General features: G+C 40.4%; 1 protein-coding gene and 1 pseudogene across 5 annotated transcripts in view; both read left to right on the top strand.

Annotated features, from left to right (window-relative positions):
- Nucleotides 1-8733, top strand: part of HSPA14 (heat shock protein family A (Hsp70) member 14) — a 39415-nt gene extending 30682 nt beyond the window's left edge. For 2 of the 5 annotated variants that reach the window (XM_054726059.1, XM_054726064.1), the window contains 4 exons: nucleotides 1525-1737; nucleotides 2594-2767; nucleotides 7217-7287; nucleotides 8515-8733. In XM_054726059.1, coding sequence (XP_054582034.1) covers nucleotides 1525-1737; nucleotides 2594-2767; nucleotides 7217-7287; nucleotides 8515-8593 — 537 coding nt within the window. In that variant the 3' untranslated portion in view covers nucleotides 8594-8733. The remainder of the gene's footprint in view (nucleotides 1-1524; nucleotides 1738-2593; nucleotides 2768-7216; nucleotides 7288-8514) is intronic. The other 3 variants (XR_008558084.1, XM_054726062.1, XM_054726068.1) reach the window with 3 other exon arrangements.
- Nucleotides 8734-15706: 6973 nt separating this feature from the next.
- Nucleotides 15707-18377, top strand: LOC103292620 (vasculin-like; annotated as a pseudogene).

The following is an 18377-nucleotide window of genomic DNA, read 5'->3' as shown; positions in this document are numbered from 1 at the left end:
GTGAACGGAACATGGAAGACCCGTGGGTAATAGCAGGCGCCGGGTGCTGGCTGGGGAGGCGGTCGTGTGGGTTTGCATGAAGCGTTCACAGTCACAGGTTTGGAAGTCTCTTTCTTAGTTTCTCAGAGAGCTCGATGGTGAGGAAATGCAGGTCTCGTCCTGCGTTGCAGTTTCCATGGGAAACCTCACTGTTTAAGGTGTCAGTGGGGTTGGCCGGGAGCACCTGCGGTAGAGAGACACCCTTCTCCCGTAACCTCTTCGCAGGCGGACTGGTCACCGGATGCCCGGGAACTGCTCAGCATATCCCTGCTGTTCCACAGAGTTCTCTGAGCAGCTGTCCATCTTCCGTGGGAAGAAAGGTGTGTGCTTGTGCACAGTCACTGCCCGGTCCCTCCCGCTGGGTTCGCAGAGGTCGGACAATCATTGTCCAGAATTCCCTTGTTTAACAAAGAAAGTTAAGTTCCCAGTGAGGCCCCTGGTTAGAAAGGGAGGGGATTGGGGAGAGGAGGAGGAGCCCCGCCCACCAGAAGGCACGGAGCCCCAGGCATGATCTCCAGCCCGCTCACCTGCCCCAGGAGGCTGCTTCCAGAGAGACCGTGAAGGCCGGACTCTGCTCTATGTACTGGTGGTCTGAAAAGCAGGAGGCAGAGCTATGCTCTCACCTGGGCCTCAGGGCAGCGGCCTCCTGGTTCTTGGCAGAGACGGTGGCCCTGGGGTCTGACCGCTCCTCAGTGGTTGGAACCGTGTGCATTTGCCACCGGTGCAGGCGCGCCCCTGGGAGGCAGATACAGAGGGCAAACCATCGGACCTCGTTGCCCTCGCAACGATGCCAGCATCTTGCCCCGCCCCTGGCTGCTCAGCGCGTGTGTGCTTCCCACAGGCCCTCCATCTTTGTCAGGTTGATTTGCATACTCACTCCTGATTGGCTGTGGGCATTGCGGAGGTACGGTCAATTTACATATTTGTCTATTATTAGTAAGATATGGTAAGTATAACATAAAATAATGCTAAAAATACGGTTTCTTATACTTTATCATTACATGTGGTAAAGATGGATCAGCATATAACATTTAATCTTGAGAAAAAAACAATTTTCATTTGCAGCAGCATGGATGGAACTGGAGAGCATTATGCTAAGTGAAATAAGCCAGGCAATGAAAGAAAAATTCCACATGATCTCACTCATTTATGGAAAATAAAGAGCATTATAACCTGATGAACAAAAAGATAGATACAGAGGCAGTAAAGCATGGAACAGGCGGTCGAATTACAGTGGGAAGGCTGGGGAGTGTTGGGGATGGGGGGAAAGAGATCAACTGAAGGACTTGTATGTATGCATATAAGCACAACCAATGGACACAAGACACTGGGGAGGTGGGATGAGGGCATGTGATGGGGGGTAGGGGAGGCTGGGGGAAAGTCAATGGGGAGAGTAAAGGCGATATATGTACTATGTGTAATACTTTAAACAATAAAGAAAATTTTTTCTGTAAGTAAAAAACTGAAATTATTTTTATTTTTTAGGTTGTCCTTTGTGGAGGGTCTTCTCGAATTCCAAGGCTACAGCAATTGATTAAGGATCTTTTCCCAGCTGTTGAGCTTCTAAATTCTATCCCTCCTGATGAAGTTATCCCCATTGGTGCAGCTATAGAAGCAGGAATTCTTATTGGGAAAGAAAATCTTTTAGTGGAAGACTCTCTTAAGATAGAGTGTTCAGCCAAAGATATTTTAGTTAAGGTATGTTTAGGTTTGTTTTTTGGTTTTGTTTTGTTTTTCATAAAAGTGGTATAAATTTGATGCCGTAGTTTTCACGCATACCATGTTTTTTGTTTGTTTGTTTTTTATTAATCCTCACCTGAGGATATTTTTCCATTGATTTTTAAGAGAGAGGGAAAGATCGATATGAAAGAAACATATCAATTGGTTGCCTCCTGCAAGCGCCCTGACCAGGGCCTGGGCTGGGGAGGAGCCTGCAACCAAGGTACATACCCTTGACCGGAATCGAACCCAGGACTCTTAAGTCTGCAGGCCGAAGCTCTATCCACTGAACCAAACTGGCTAGGGTATGCATACCATGTTTTTACAATAAAACTTTGTATACTGGTATATTTTTTTAATTTATAATTTTACTTTTAATGAGTTTTTTATATTCTGTTTTTATTGATTTTTGAAAGGGAGAAGAGAGAGAGAGAGGAGGAGAGAAAGAAACATCGATGTGAGAGAGCTACGTTGATCGGTTGCCTCCCATATGTGCCCCAACTGGGATCAAACCCTCAACCTAGATATGTGCCCTGACTGGGAATTGAATACGAGACCTGTTGCACAGAACGATGCTCAAGCCAATTGAGTCACACCAGCCAGGGCTATATATATTAACTAATTTTAATCATAAATTATTAATACAGGTAGAGAGAGATGTTTCAATTTATTTTTAAAGTGGGTTGGGATTAAGGATCATTTCTATTTTCTCTTGTCTATCTGTAGTTTGCAACAATTATAAGCAAGAAATATATATTGCATTTTTAATAGGATTTTTTTATCATTATAACAATAAATATCAAAAAGATATGCATATTATTTTTCTGCTTATTAGGGAGTTGATGAATCAGGAGTCAACAGTTTCACAGTACTGTTTCCATCAGGGACTCCTTTGCCAGCTCGAAGACAACACACTTTACAAGCCCCTGGAAGTATATCTTCAGTATGCCTTGAACTCTATGAGTCTGAGGGGAAAAACTCTGCAAAAGAGGAAAACAAGTTTGCACAGGTAAATGCATAAAATTGGATTATGAATTAGTCACATGAAACTTTAGCTTTTCTTTGTGGATTAGACTCAGTTTAATATCAATTAATAGAAAATGTGATGAATGGATTACTTCTACTTATTGGTTTCTGTAAGAAAGAAGAAATAGGCAATTTTAATTTGAAGGAGTGACAAGAAAATAAAAGCAAATTACAATTTATATTTATCCTGTTTCTCTTTGAGCTCTTGACCCTTCTTGGTAATAAAGTGTGACATTTTTTGTTTGCTAACTGTCAGGTACTGTACAAGGCACTTTACAAACATACTCTCAAAATGCTGTGAGATAGACTTTATTATGTGCATTTTATAGATGATTAAGAATCAGGCTTATGGTAGTAAATACCTTGTTATTTTCTTGGTTGAGCTTATTTATCCTCACTTGGGCCCATGCTGTTGCCATACTGATTTTTTCATACTATGTTGCCTCTGATACAGGTTAAGTTTGCTTTTCAAAATACCACATGCATATTTCATACTATATTGTCCTCTGTATCCTTTTAAAAACAGTGAGAGGAGCCATGTTATTTGCTTAGAACATACCCAAGAAATATAGTTACATTAAGCCCTGGCCAGTTTGGTCAGTGGTTAGAGCATCAACCCATGGATGGAGAGTCATGGGTTCAATTCTCAGTCAAGGGCAAAGTACACACAAGGGCTGCAGAACCATATTTACAATAGGATATCATTTGTATTTTAATAAAAAGATTGAAAGCAAGGATCCATGTGAGGGAAGAGATGTTTGAGTAGGTGTATGTATTTAGATAATCAGGTATGGATACAGAAAATAGCTATAGGTGTTTGAACTATATTCAGGAGCCTTAACAGTGGGTAGGTTTGAAGATACCAAGAGGATTTTTTTACTTAACACTTATACTGAATTTTTTTATAAATAGTAAAGGACATAAACATGAATTACTTTTTTAAAAATATTTTTTTATTTATTTCATAGAAGAAGGGAGAGGTAGAGAGATAGAAACATCAATGATGAGAGAGAATCATTGATTGGCTCTGCCCCTTACTCAGGATCAAACCTGCAACCCAGGCATGTGCCCTGATCAGGAATCAAACTGTGACCTCCTGGTTCATAGGTCACCACTCAACCACTAAACCACACCAGCCTGGCATGAGTTACTTTTTTTTTTTAATATGTTTTATTGATTTTTTTACATAGAGGAAGGGAGAGAGAGAGAGAGCTAGAAACATCAATGAGAGAGAAACATCGATCAGCTACCTTCTGCACACTCCCTACTGGGTATGTGCCCACAATGAAGGTTCATGCCCTTGACTGGAATCGAACCTGGGACCCTTGAGTCCACAGGCCGACGCTCTATCCACTGAGCCAAACTGGTTAGGGCATGAATTGCTTTTATTTTATCTAATAAAAGAGTAATATGCAAATTAACCACCACTCTGCCATGCCCACAAGCCACACCCACCAGCCAATCAGGAGTGAGTATGCAAATTAACCCAACCAAGATGGCTGCGGCCACGGAGCGAGCAGGAGGCTTGGGTTTCCCTGGAAATGGAGGAAGCCAAGCTTTCCGCACACCCTGGCTGGCCTAGGCCTCCACTCAAGGCTACAAAGTTTTAATTATAGAAGATAAATAAATCCCAACAAAAATGGCAGCAGCCATGGAGTTGGAGAGAGCAGGAGGCTTGAGTTGCCCCCAGCGATGGAGGAAGCCAAGCTTTCCACACATCCTGGCCCACCTAGGCCTCCACTCAAGGCTACAAAGTTTCAATTATAGAAGATAAATAAATCCCAACAAAAATGGCTGCAGCCACGGAGCAAGCAGGAAGCTTGGCTCTGCTCAAGGCTACAAAGTTTCAATTATAGAAGATAAATAAATCCCAGATACCAGGGCTTCGCTTGGGTCGCCGGGGGGCATGGCCGGCCTGCAAACCACCACAGGACCCTCTCCCAGGCCGCCCCATGCCCCAAGGGAACCCCCACCCTGATCCAGGACACCCTTCAGGGCAAACCAGCTGGCCCCCACCCATGCACCAGGCCTCTATCCTATCGAATAAAAGAGTAATATGCCAATTGACCATCACTCCAACACACAAGATGGCTGCCCCCATGTGGTCAAAGATGGCTGTCCCCATGTGGACACAAGATGGCCACTACAAGGTGGCCAGCAGGGGAGAGCAGTTGGGAGGGACCAGGCCTGCAAGGAAGGGCAATTGTGGGCGATCAGGCCTGCAGGGGAGGGCAGTTGGGAGGGACCAGGCCTGCAGGGGAGGGCAGTTAGGGACAAACAGGCTGGCACGGGGAGCAGTTAGGCATCAATCAGGCTGGCAGGGGAGTAGTTAGGGGGTGATCAGGCAGGTAGGCAGAAATGGTTAGGGGCAATCAGGAAGGCATGCAGGTGAGCAGTTGGGAGCCAGCAGTCCTGGATTGTGAGAGGGATGTCCAACTGCCCGTTTAGGCCCTATCCTACTGGGATCAGGCCTAAATCGGCAGTCAGACATCCCTCGAGGGGTCCCAGATTGGAGAGGGTGCAGGCTGGGCTGAGGGACACACACCCCCGTGCACGAATTTCATGCACCAGGCCTCTAGTGTAATAATAAAACAACTGTAGGTAACCAAAGACATGTGTATTTTTAGCTTTACATCTATTTTCTGATTTTAACAAAAGAATAATGAAAATACATACATAGCATGTCTGGACACCACCTAATCTTAAAATCTACTGGTGTAGGACTCCTTCAACTAGTTAAGTCTTCAAAAGCTCGTCTAAATGTTTTTGCTGTGTATTGCTATGTAAGCACTTTATACCAGATTTCTAACCTCGTTGTGGCAGTCTTGGGATTCCTTTAGCTTCTCTCTCATACATTTACTACCTTTTCTCTTCACATCTCTGAGATTCTGCTACTACTCTCAGTATATCCTATATACTATATATCATACTGATTTTTTTTTATATAAACAGCAAAGGCCATAAGCCTGAAGTACTTTTTTAAAAATATTTTTTTATTTCATAGAGGAAGGGAGAGGTAGAGAGATAGAAACATCAGTGATGAGATAGAATCATTGATTGGCTGCACCCCTTACTAGGGATCAAGCCCGCAGGATTTATATATATATATATCCTATATATAGATGCCAGCAGGAGAGTTAGTCACATACACTGAATTTGGAAAGAGACTCTTAGAGAACCTATCTGTTCTAACTTCTTTCTTTTACAAATGAGTAACGTAAGATGCCTAGTGCCTTGACTAAGGTCATAAAACTTGATAATGACAAAATCTGAAAAGTTACTTCCAAACGTGCTTTATTGGTGAACCTTTCTTTAGGAAACTGAGGAATTTTATAGTAAATTCATTAGTATCTCTAACTTATAAATGCAATCTTAGTTGTACAAAATAATTTGCCACAGGTTTCTTTTAAATAGGTTTTCCAAGTGTATTTAAAACATTTGAATTTTTTAAAAAGTATATATAGCCCTGACCGGTTTAGCTCAGTGGATGGAGTGTCGGCCTGAGGACTGAAGGGTCCCGGGTTCGATTCCGGTCAAGGGCATGTACCTTGGTTGTGGGCACATCCCCAGTGGGGGATGTGCAGGAGGCAGCTGATCGATGTTTCTCTCTCCTTGATGTTCATAACTCTCTATCCCTCTCCCTTCCTCTCTCTAAAAAATCAATAAAATATATATATTTTTTAAAGTATATATAAAAGGCTTGCCAAAATATAATTTACATGTTACTGTAGTTATCTTCTATGCTCTCCTGTAGGAGACATTTCATTTCATAATTAAGAAAGTTTAGCCGAAACCGGTTTGGCTCAGTGGATAGAGCGTCGGTCTGCGGACTGAAAGGTCCCAGGTTCGATTCCGGTCAAGGGCATGTACATTGGTTGCGGGCACGTCCCCAGTGGGGGGTGTGCAAGAGGCAGCTGGTCGATGTTTCTCTCTCATCGACGTTTCTAACTCTCTATCCCTCTCCCTTCCTCTCTGTAAAAAATCAATAAAATATATTTTTTAAAAAAAAAAAAAGAAAGTTTAATCCTGTTCTCTAACCTTTTGCACTCGATGTCAAGTGTGACTCGACACGGTTAGCATCGGTAGCAGCTCTTTTTATACTCTTTGAATGTATCAGTAATTTGAAATATAAAAAAATCCAAATAAATAAGTTTGTATGAAAAGAAACTCCAGTTTTTTATTCTACTGCCACGCTTTGTAAAATCTGGGGTATTTAAAAAGTTAAATCCCGAGTAGAATAAAGAAATCGCGAAAAAAGCAAGCGAGTGCAAAGGGCTAAATTTTGATAACTGGTAAGAGAATTAAAAACTGTCCTATTTTAAAGGTTTTGTTTCAGTAGTAAGTAGGATTTGGTCCATTGAAATAACTGATGCATCTGTTTATTAATATGTCAAAATACAGAATCATCTTTGTGTTATTTTTGCATAAACAGGTTATACTCCAGGATTTAAATAAAAAAGAAAATGGATTACATGACATCTTAGCTGTTCTAACTATGAAAAGGTACAAAATTAAATTACTTCTGATGTTAAGAAAATTCACTTTGAGACTAGCCTCTTTTTGTCAGTTTATTGATTCTTCACCCATTGTCATTCTGGGAAAATCATTTAGTAAAACCTTGTAAGTATTTTATTAATGATTTATATTTTTGTCCTACAGAATTACTGTATTTTACAAAGCAAAGTATATCTCAGATCATTTGTATTCTAAATTTTTTATGAACTCTTTAAATATTTTGGGTGTAGTCAACCAAAAACCTGGTTCATGCAAATTGGGATATAATTTTTATTAATTTTAAATGCTAGTATAATTTTCCAAGGTTTACATAATTCACATTATTTGTCCTGAAAGTATAAGTTTATTTCAACATTGTTACAGAAAATCTCTAGCAAATAAATTACTAACTCAATCCAGCTGTTACCATTTCCCTAACAACAGTTCACCCATAACACTATATCTTGCAGGTAAATCATTTTGAAATTAACATTTGGGACAATTCAATTCATAAACCATACTAAAAAAAATATTGAATTTATTAGAGTATGTTTGCCATGGCCTGGGCTTAAAAATGGCATGATGTGTCTTGAGCTTGAATAAAGTCTTGAACTTAAGGTCTTTATCATTGTGGGTTTGCAGGGAATATAATTTTGGTGTCAGTGGTCTAAAAGGATTTTTTTTTTTTAATTTTTTTAAATTGAATTTTTTTTTAAATTTATGTTGGGACAGTGACACAAGAAAGGGCTTGGCATAGAAGAAGCAACAGGAGAGCCCATACTGACCTGCTTTGCTACTCCAAAAATGCTATAGGAAAGAAATGAGCCAAGGCTAGGCTGCTTTAGCTCACTGGGAAGTCAGAAAAAGGCTTGGACACAGGTTCAGGGGGTTACCCTGGGATGAACTGCCACTGTCCACTCCTCCCCTGGTTGCAAGTCTCATAGAATTCCTTAGAGTTTTAGGTGGTGCTAGGCTGTGGGGGAAGAAAAGCAGGAAGGGAAAGGCACGGGTGTGCTCCTGGGAGAATGAGCGCAATAGGAGGAAATTTTTAACAACTACCTAATTATAGCATATGATACTAAATTTAAAGACACTGAAGTTCTGTTTATTCTTTATCTTAGTACTCTTCTTTCAAAAATTAACATCATCTCGTTTATACAAAGTCCACAAGTAATTTCTTAAGGACTTTCTCTTTTTATAAAATGAGCTCATGAAATGTAATTTTTGTTTGTTTAGGGATGGATCTTTACATGTGACATGCACAGATCAAGAGACTGGAAAATGTGAAGCGATCACTATTGAAGTGGCATCTTAGTGTTTTAGAAAAACCATGAATTTTTTAGAACTAAAATATCAACAATTACTTGGTTTTGTTCATATGTGATGTTTATATTGAAATACTTTTGGATGAACTGTGTAATCTCTGTTTCTATTAAAATACAATATATTCATAAATGTTGCAACCTTTTTTGTTTTTCATTTAAGATGAATCAATGGTGGGAAATATAAGGAACTCTTTCTATCATGAAGCTGTTTAAAATTAAATTGAGTGAATAGAAGGACAATTTACTGGGAATTTTTTTTTTAATTTTCAATTTCTTTATAGATTAAGGTATTACTTATGTGTCCTTATCCTCCCATTGCCCCCCCACACACACACACTCATGCCCTCACCCCCCTGTTGTCTGTGTCCATTAGTTAGGCTTATATACAAGTCCTTTGGTTGATCTCCCCCCCCTAACCCCCACAATCCCCTACCTTCCCTCTGAGGTTTGACGGTCTGATCAGTGTTTCTCTCTCTCTGGATCTGTTTTTGTTCATCAGTTTATGTTGTTCATTATATTCCATAAATGAGTGAGATCATGTGATATTTATCTTTCTCTGATTGGCTTATTTCACTTAGCATAATGCTCTCCAGTTCCATCCATGCTGGAACAAATGGTAAAAATTCCTTCTTTTTTTACCACAGTGTAATATTCCATTGTGTAGATGTACCACAGTTTTTTAATCCACTCATCTGCTGATGGGCACTTAGGCTGTTTCCAAATCTTAGCTATGGTGAATTGTGCTGCTATGAACATAGGGGTGCATATATCCTTTCTGATTGGTGTTTCTAGTTTCTTTGGATATATTCCTAGAAGTGGGATTACTGGGTCAAATGGGAGTTCCATTTTTAGTTTTTTGAGGAAACTCCATACTGTTCTCCACAGTGGCTGCACTAGTCTGCATTCCCACCAGCAGTGCACAAGGGTTCCTTTTTCTCCACATCCTCACCAGCACTTGTCATTTGTTGATGTGTTGATGGTAGCCATTCTGACAAGTGTGAGGTGATACTTCATTGTGATTTTAATTTGCATCTCTCTGATGATTAGTGACTTTGAGAAGGTTTTCATATGTCTCTTGGCCTTCCTTCTGTCTTCTTTCGAAAAGTGTCTATTTAGATCAGTTGCCCATTTTTTGATTGGGTTGTTTATCTTCCTTTTGTTAAGTTGTATGAGTTCCCTGTAAATGTTGGAGATTAAGCCCTTATTGGTGATAACATTGGCAAATATGTTCTCCCATGCAGTGGGCTTTCTTGTTGTTTTGTTGATGGTTTCTTTTACTGTGCAAAAGCTTTTTATTTTGATGTAGTCCCATTTGTGTATTTTCTCTTTAGTTTCCATTGCCCTAGGAGCAGTATCAGTGAAGAAATTGCTTCGGCATATGTCTGAGATTTTGCTGCCTGTGGATTCCTCTAGTATTTTTATGGTTTCCCATCTTATGTTTAAGTGCGTTATCCATTTTGAGTTTATTTTTGTGTATGGTGTAAGTTGGTGGTCTAGTTTCATTTTTTTGCATGTATCTAGTTTCAATTTTCCCAGCACCATTTATTGAAGAGACTGTCTAGACTCCATTGTATGTTCATGCCTCCTTTGTCAAATATTAATTGAGCATAGTGGCTGGGGTTGATTTCTGGGTTCTCTATTCTATTCCATTGGTCTCTATGTCTGTTCTTGTGCCAATATCAGGCTGTTTTGAGAACAGTGGCTTTGTAATACAGCTTGATATCTGGAATTGAGATCCCCACCTACTTTGTTCTTCTTTCTCAGGATCTCTCCAGCTATTCAGGTTTTTTTTTTTTTAATTCTAAATGAATTTTTGGAGACTTCTTTCTAAATCTGTGAAATATGCTGTTGGTATTTTAATGGGGTTTGCGTTGAATTTATAGATTACTTTGGGTAGTGTGAACATTTTAATGATGTTGATTCTACCAATCCATGAACACGGTATGTTCTTCCATCTGTTTATGTCTTCCCATATCTCTTTTTTCAGTGTCCTGTAGTTTTCCATGTATAGGTCTTTTGCCTCCTTAGTTAAGTTTATTCCTAGGTATCTTAATTTTTTGGGTGTGATGGAAAATGGGATTGCTTTCTTAATATCTCTTTCTGTGAGTTCATTATTGGTGTATAGAAAAGCCATAGACTCCTGGGTGTTAATTTTGTATTCTGCTACATTGCCAAGTTCATTTATTAAGTCTAGTAGTTTTTTGATGGAGTCTTTGGGGTTTTCTAGGTACAGTATCATGTTATCTGCGAATGATAAGAGTTTTACTTCTTCTTTTCCAGTTTGGATGCCTTTTATTTCTTCTTCTTGTCTGATCGCAATGGCTAGTACTTCCAGTACTATGTCAAACAGGAGTGGTGAGAGTGGGCATCCCTGTCTTGTTCCTGTTCTTAGGGGAAATGGTTTTAGTTTTTGCCCATTGGGTATGATGCTGGCTGTGGGTTTGTCATGTATGGCTTTTATTATGTTGAGGTATGATCCTTCTATTCCCACCTTGCTGAGAGTTTTTATCAAGAAAGGGTGTTGGATTTTGTCAAATGCTTTTTCTGCATCAGTCGATATGACTGTGATTTTTATCTCTCAATTTGTTTATATGATGTATCACGTTTATTGATTTGCAGATATTGTACCATCCTTGCATCCCAGGATAAATCCTACTTGGTCATGGAGTATGATCTTTCTGATGTACTGTTGGATCTGATTTGCTAGAATTTTGTTGAGGATTTTGGCATCTATGTTCATGAGGGATATTGGCCTGTAATTCTTTTTCATTGTGTTGTCTTTATCTGATTTTGGTATTAGGGTGATGCTGGCTTCATAGAATGAGCTTGGAAGTGTCCCTTCCTCTTGAATTTTTTGGAATATTCTGAGGAGGATAGGTTTTAGTTCTTCCTTGAATGTTTGGTAAAACTCCCCTGTGAAGCCGTCTGTCCCCGGGCTTTTGTTTGCTGGAAGGTTTTTGATGACTTACTCAATTTCTTCCATAGTTATCGGCCTATTGAGATGTTTAGATTCTTCCTGATTCCTTTGTATTTCTGTGGGGTCTGTTGTTATTTTGCCTCTTTCATTTCTGACTTTGTTTATTTGGGTCCTCTCTCATTGCTTCGTGGTGAGCCTGGCTAGAGGTTCATCAATCTTGTTTATCCTTTCAAAGAACCAGATCTTGGTTTAATTGATCTTTTATATTGTGTTTTTGGTCTCTATGTCATTTATTTCTGCTCTGATCTTTATTATCTCCTTCCTTGTGCTCACTGTGGGCTTTTCTGTTGCTCTCTTTCTAATTCTTTAAGTTGTAGAGTTAGATGATTTACTACCATTTTTTTCTTGTTTTTTGAGGTAGGCCTGTAGAGCTATAAACTTCCCTCTCAGGACTGCTTTCATTGTGTCCCATAGATTTTGTATTGTGTTTTTATTGCCATTAGTTTCCAGGATGTTTTTATATTTTTTTTATTTTTTCTTTCCGGCGGGGGCGGGGATAGCCTATCACGTGCTGCGGGACAGACCAGGGCGGGGCAGGCCGCTGGTTGCGGTGCGAGCTGGGCGCGTGGTGCGAGCTGGGCGCGCGGCGCGCAGGCGCCCTGGGGACCCGGTAGCGGCGGTGGCTGTGGCTGCGGCGACAGGAGCTGGACCCTTGGCCGAAGCTGAAGGCGGTGGTGATGGCCAATGGCGGCCGATGGAGAGCGATCCCCGCTGCTCTCCGAGCCTATCGACAGTGGCGCCGGTGGCAACGGATTAGCGGGGCCAGGCGGGAGTGGGACTGGGCCCAGGGGAGGCCTGGCACCACCCTACGGAGCCGGTCTCCAAGATGTTTTTAATTTCTTCTTTGATCTCTTTGGCAACCCAATCATTATTTAATAGCATGCTATTCAGCTTCCAAGTGTTTGAATTTTTTGGATTGTTTTTAATTGTAGTTTATTTCTAATATTATGCCATTGTGGTCTGAGAAGATGCTTGATATGACTTCAGTCTTCTTAAATTTGGGGAGACTTTGCTTGTGATCCAATATGTGATCTATTTATGAAAATGTCCCATGTGCACTTGAGAAGAACATATATTCCATGGCTTCGGGGTGAAATGTTCTGAAGATGTCAGTTAAGTCCATCTGATCTAGTGAGTCATTTAGGATTGCTGTTTCTTTGCTGATTTTTTTTTTGTCTAGAGTATTTATCCAGTGATGTCAGTGGTGTGTTAAATTCCCCTACTATGATTTTATTGTTGTCTATCTCTTCCTTGGTATCTTCCAGGAGTTTTTTTTTATGTATTTGAGTGCTCCTGCATTGGGTGCATATATGTTTATCAGGTTTATATCCTCTTGTTGTATCGATCCCTTTAGCGGGAGGGTGGGGGGGGTGGGGTCCAGGAAGAGATTAGCCAAAGAATTTATATGCATTACCTATGGACACAGACAATAGGGTGGTGAAGGCCTGGGGTGGGGTGTGAACTGGATGGAGGGGGGCACTGGCGAGATAAAAAGGAGCATATCTGGATATCTATAATACTCTCAACAATAAAGATTTAAAAACACAAAAGCAAGCAGCGGCGGGGTGGGGGGGGGGGTGCGCAGGGAGGACCTAGATTTCCTTCTAAAACATCTGAGTAGATGGTGATGCCAGTATATTGAGATGAGAAAGTTTATGGGGAGGACCAGGTCTGGAGACAAAAATCAGGAGTACTTTTATGAGTATGTTCATTTTGAGGTGTTTGTGCAATACCTCAGTTGACATGTCCGATAGGCACTGTGGATACTAAAGTCTAGAATTCAGGACAGAGATCAGGGCTGGAGACAAAAAGCATGAAGATGATAAAGATGATATTTCTTTATCCCTGGCCAGTGTGGCTCAGTTAAGTTGAAGCATTGTTCTATACCAGTGGTCGGCAAACTGCGGCTCGCGAGCCACATGCGGCTCTTTGGCCCCTTGAGTTTTTAGCAAGGCCAGCTTATGAGTACCTGAATTAAGTTAATAACAATGTACCTACCTATATAGTTTAAGTTTAAAAAATTTGGCTCTCAAAAGAAATTTCAATCGTTGTACTGTTGATATTTGGCTCTGTTGACTAATGAGTTTGCCGACCACTGTCCTATACACCAAAATGTGACAGGTTGGAGTTCAATTCCAGCTCAGGTGTGTTGGGGAGGCAACTGATCAGTCTCACTCACATCTATGTTTTTCTCTTTCTGAAATAAATTTTTAAAAATAAAGATAACATTTAAATCCACAGGACCTGAGGTTGTCATTTAGAAAGAGAACATAAAAGAAATGTCTCAGGGTCATGCCCAGAGGAACCCCAGCATTGAGGTTAAATAGAGGAAAGGGAGCCAGAAAGGGGAGTGAAGAGTGGCTAGTGAGGTAGAAGGAAACTGCGTAAGAATGGATGCTCAAGTGGGTGTTGTAAAAACATACAGTGAATACACTTAGGAAGGATGATGAGAGAAGCCCTGGGAAGGAGGTTAGGCTCTATCCAAGTCCTCTCCCTTTATCAGTCACCTTGATAATAAGGAATAAAAGGTCCCATCCAACCCTGTCACATGGAGTCCCTTTGTGATATGGTTTCTGTCTACTTCTCAAGCCTCATTGCTCATTATTTCCTCGTATTCTAATTCTTCTTTGAATATTCCCTGTTTCCTATCACCAGGATTTTGGTCAATTCTGTTCTCCATGCCTAGAAAATGCCTAAATTTCCCCCATCTTCGCTAGGATTATTGGTTAAATTTGTAGATTTCTGCTTTAGATTGTTTAGGTCAGCAATTTTCAACTGGTGTGCTGCAGTACACTAGTGCTGAAAGAATTTTTTTTAAATATATTTTTATTGATTTCAGAGAGGAAGGGAGAGGGAGAGAGAAACACCAATGATGAGAGAGAATCATTGAATGGCTGCCTCCTGCACACCCCCCACTGGGAATCGAGCCTGCAACCCAGACATGTGCCCTTGACCAGAATTGAATCCGTAACCCTTCAGTCCACAGGCCAACCGCTCTATCCACTGAGCCAAACTGCCTAGGGCTGAAAGAATTTTTAAAACACGCGATACCTGGGGAAGGTGGCAAAGGGGATTATTCAAAGTACTGAGAGACTCGTCCAGGTCTGGGCACCAGCACCCCAGGCTGGGGCACCTTCAGGTGGCAGAAGGTGATCGAAATTACTCGGGTATGAAGATCCTATTCTAGGTTTTGTGTATAAGGCCCTGGATATTTCAAGTGGCCATTTTGAGATTACAATGATTTTGAATAATTTTGCCCCAGAAGTTTACTAAAATTGGCAAGAATCATCTCTGAAGTGAATTGATAGTAGTGCACAACTCTACAAGCTACTTAAACAGAAACCCAGGCATTCTTCAGAGTTTTGGTTCAAATGGATTGTATAACTGGTTAAAGTGTTTCAGCTGCTGGGTTTTTGTTGTTTTTTTTGCCTCCCCCACCCTCCCCTGTGGTGTTTTCAGCTGTAAGATATGCTTGATTTGTGCATTAGGTAGTTTTGGAAGTTTCCAATTACTGTTTAAATATTGCTGAAGTTCCATGGCAGCTTATTTTTGCCCTTATTACAACTTTAAGGCAATTTTTACCTCAGCCCCTTTCATGTCACAATGGGACAGCTTCTCTAAATGAAGAGTACATTTTTCGTTTTTTCTTTTGTCTTTTATGTACATGGAAATTTAAGATGTTACAGTTTCCCAGCAGCCTCTTAGTGTTGAGATAGGTGTGTCTCTATAAATGCTGTTTAGGAATGCTCTTCAGATGTGGAATTTTCTTTTTGTTTTTGCTTTTTGGATCATAAAGTGGATATTTCATCTCACGTGGCTAAGTACAACACTGACAAATACATGAAATAATAAAGAACACTTAAATCCGAGGAACTTGGCTAATTCTTCAAAACTTTAAAACTGAAGTATATGGACTTGAAGTAAGTCTATGTCAAATAGTCATAGGTTAAGTATCTTCAAACAGCTTGGATTTTATTTCAGAGGATACAAAATAAAAAACAAACCAACTAGAAAACACAAAGATAACCGAGAAAAACCCAACACCTTCCTGTGCAGTCCCGTTGGAATTTGGACTTGCCATGGGTGTTGAAGCCTTGTTTCATTGAGTTGGAGAGACTGGACCTAAATGGCCCAGCATGACTGCTCCAGCCTGGCTTAATTTTCCCACTCCACCATCACCAACAAAGTCGTCATTGAATTTTGAGAAGCTTCTGAAAACTTTTCATGGATAGAAAATCAGTATGATGTGAATCGACGACACAACTCTTCAGATGGCTTTTATTCTGGTATTGGACATCCCAATGGAGGTAACTTTGGAAGGAAAGAAAAAAATGGATGGCGTACGTATGGGAGAAATGGCACTGAAAACATAAATCATCGAGGGGATACCGTGGTGGCAGTATTTTCCATTCTGAAAAAGCCAAGGACTACATAAAAACAACATCCCTGACAATGAGCCAGGGAGGAAGAAAGGAGAGAATGCAAACAGTTTGAAGCTGAGGATTTTCTGTCTTTAAATCCTTAATGAGAGAAAACCAAATCAAAATAAATCTTTAACTGCACTTTAGAGCTCCAAGGATGCTGGTCATTAAGAAAGACAATGCAAAAAACTTACAGCTGTCTAGATTCCCAGTAGGAGGAAGTCTTCAATCAATTAGTGAACTAGTTAATGGGACTGGTCCAAGTGTTTATAAAGGTTTAGTCCCTAACCTGCTGCTCTACCTACAAAACCTACACAATGGAAAAGCCGAACTAAAGAAAATAAAGCTGAGACTTCTTTCTCTCATGAGTCTACATATGGTGTCGGCAACTTCAATGCTTTTATTTTTTTTCCTTTTTTTAAAAATTTCTTTATTGATTAAGGTGTTATATATGTGTCCTTATTCCCCCATTATTCCCCCCCCACCCCACCCCCCACTCATGCCCTCATCCCCCTGTTGTCTGTGCCCATTGGTTAGGCTTATAATGCAAGCATACAAGTCCTTTGGTAGATCTCTCCCCCTTACCCCCACCCTCCCCTACCTTCCCTCTGAGGTTTGATGGTCTGATCGATGTTTCTCTGTCTCTGGATCTGTTTTTGTTCATCAGTTTATGTTGTTCATTATATTCCATAAATGAGTGAGATCATGTGATATTTATATTTCTCTGACTGGCTTATTTCACTTAGCATTTCACAACTGCTCTCCAGTTCCATCCATGCTGCTGTAAATGGTAAGAATTCGTTCTTTTTTAGCGCAACGTAGTATTCCATTGTGTGATGGGCACTTAGGCTGTTTCCAAATCTTAGCTATGGTAAATTGTGCTGCTATGAACATAGGGGTGCATATATTCTTTCTGATTGGTGTTTCTAGTTTCTTGGGATATATTCCTAGAAGTGAGATCACTGGGTCAAATGGGAGTTCATTTTTAGTTTTTTGAGGAAACTCCATACTGTTCTCCACAGTGGCTGCACCAGTCTGCATTCCCACCAGCAGGGCACAAGGGTTCCTTTTTCTCCACATCCTCACCAGCACTTGTCCTTTGTTGATTTGTTGATGATAACCATTCTGACAGGTGTGAGATGGTATCGCATTGTCGTTTTGATTTGCATCTCTCGGATGATTAGTGACTTTGAGCATGTATTCATATGCCTCTTGGCCTTCCTAATATCTTCTTTAGAAAAGTATCTATTTAGGTCCTTGCCCATGTTTTGATTGGGTTGTTTATCTTCCTTTGTTAAGTTGTATGAGTTCCCTGTAAATGTTGGAGATTAAGCCCTTATCGGTGATAACATTGGCAAATATGTTCTCCCATGCAGTGGGCTTTCTTGTTGTTTTAACTTCAATGTTTTTAAATCAACAGCCAAGAATTTTAGTCCAACAATGACAGTGAAAGAGTATAATTGCTCAAATTCCTCTTCAACTGTTGACAAACAATCAGCAGCCTCATCTAACCAAACTGACATGAATTCACACTGATAAGAAGAGTGAATTTCTGCAAACATTGAAAAGGGACAGAGTGGAAGAGGAGCATGAAGACGAAAGCCATGCTGGCTCCAAGAGGATAACGATTCATTTAACTTGCATAACAGCAATAATACTCAGCAAGACAGAGATATAAACCGAAACTTGGATGAAAATGAAATTCCACAAAAGAATGGTAATGCTTTGGTTATTTCCCAACAGATCATTTGGTCTTCAACCTTCCCACAAACAGATGTTATTTCAAGTTCACTCGAAGGAGAACACAGATTGTTAAAGGAGATGAGCTTGCACGAAAACAGTGAAAACGATGAAACCTGTGCCCCCTTAACTGAGGATGAAATGAGAGAATTCCAAGTTATTAGTGAACAGTTGCAGAAGAATGGTCTGAGGAAAAATGGCCTGATTTGTTACTTCAAGGTTGGACCCTGGAAAAACAGCACTTTCCACCCCACGATTGAGAATGATGACATAGAGATGAGCAGCAGCAGCAATACATCCAAGGACAACGACGAGGACATGTAAGGGTCCTGGCAGCCTCAGAAGTTTAGTGTGGCACGTACTCATGCAGTCTGGGTGGAGTATAAAATGAAGAACTATCATTTATGTAGTAAAATGCCCCATCAGAAGATTTTTGGGGGACTTTGATTTGAAGAAAACCAAGAATATTGTGTTGGGCTGTGTTGAACATTCTTTCTTTGTACATGGACGTTGTAGAAATTAGGACTTGGATGGACCCAACATTGATTCTCTTCATCACTGCAGCATTTCTCTGACTAGCAATGTGACAATGTAACAGATGAGATGGTCTCATTTAATAATAAAAAATTGTGTAAT

Source organism: Eptesicus fuscus, chromosome 2, assembly GCF_027574615.1.
Source record: "Eptesicus fuscus isolate TK198812 chromosome 2, DD_ASM_mEF_20220401, whole genome shotgun sequence".
NCBI classification, from domain to species: Eukaryota; Metazoa; Chordata; class Mammalia; order Chiroptera; family Vespertilionidae; genus Eptesicus; species Eptesicus fuscus.
This window is presented reverse-complemented; position numbering and strand designations above follow the sequence as displayed.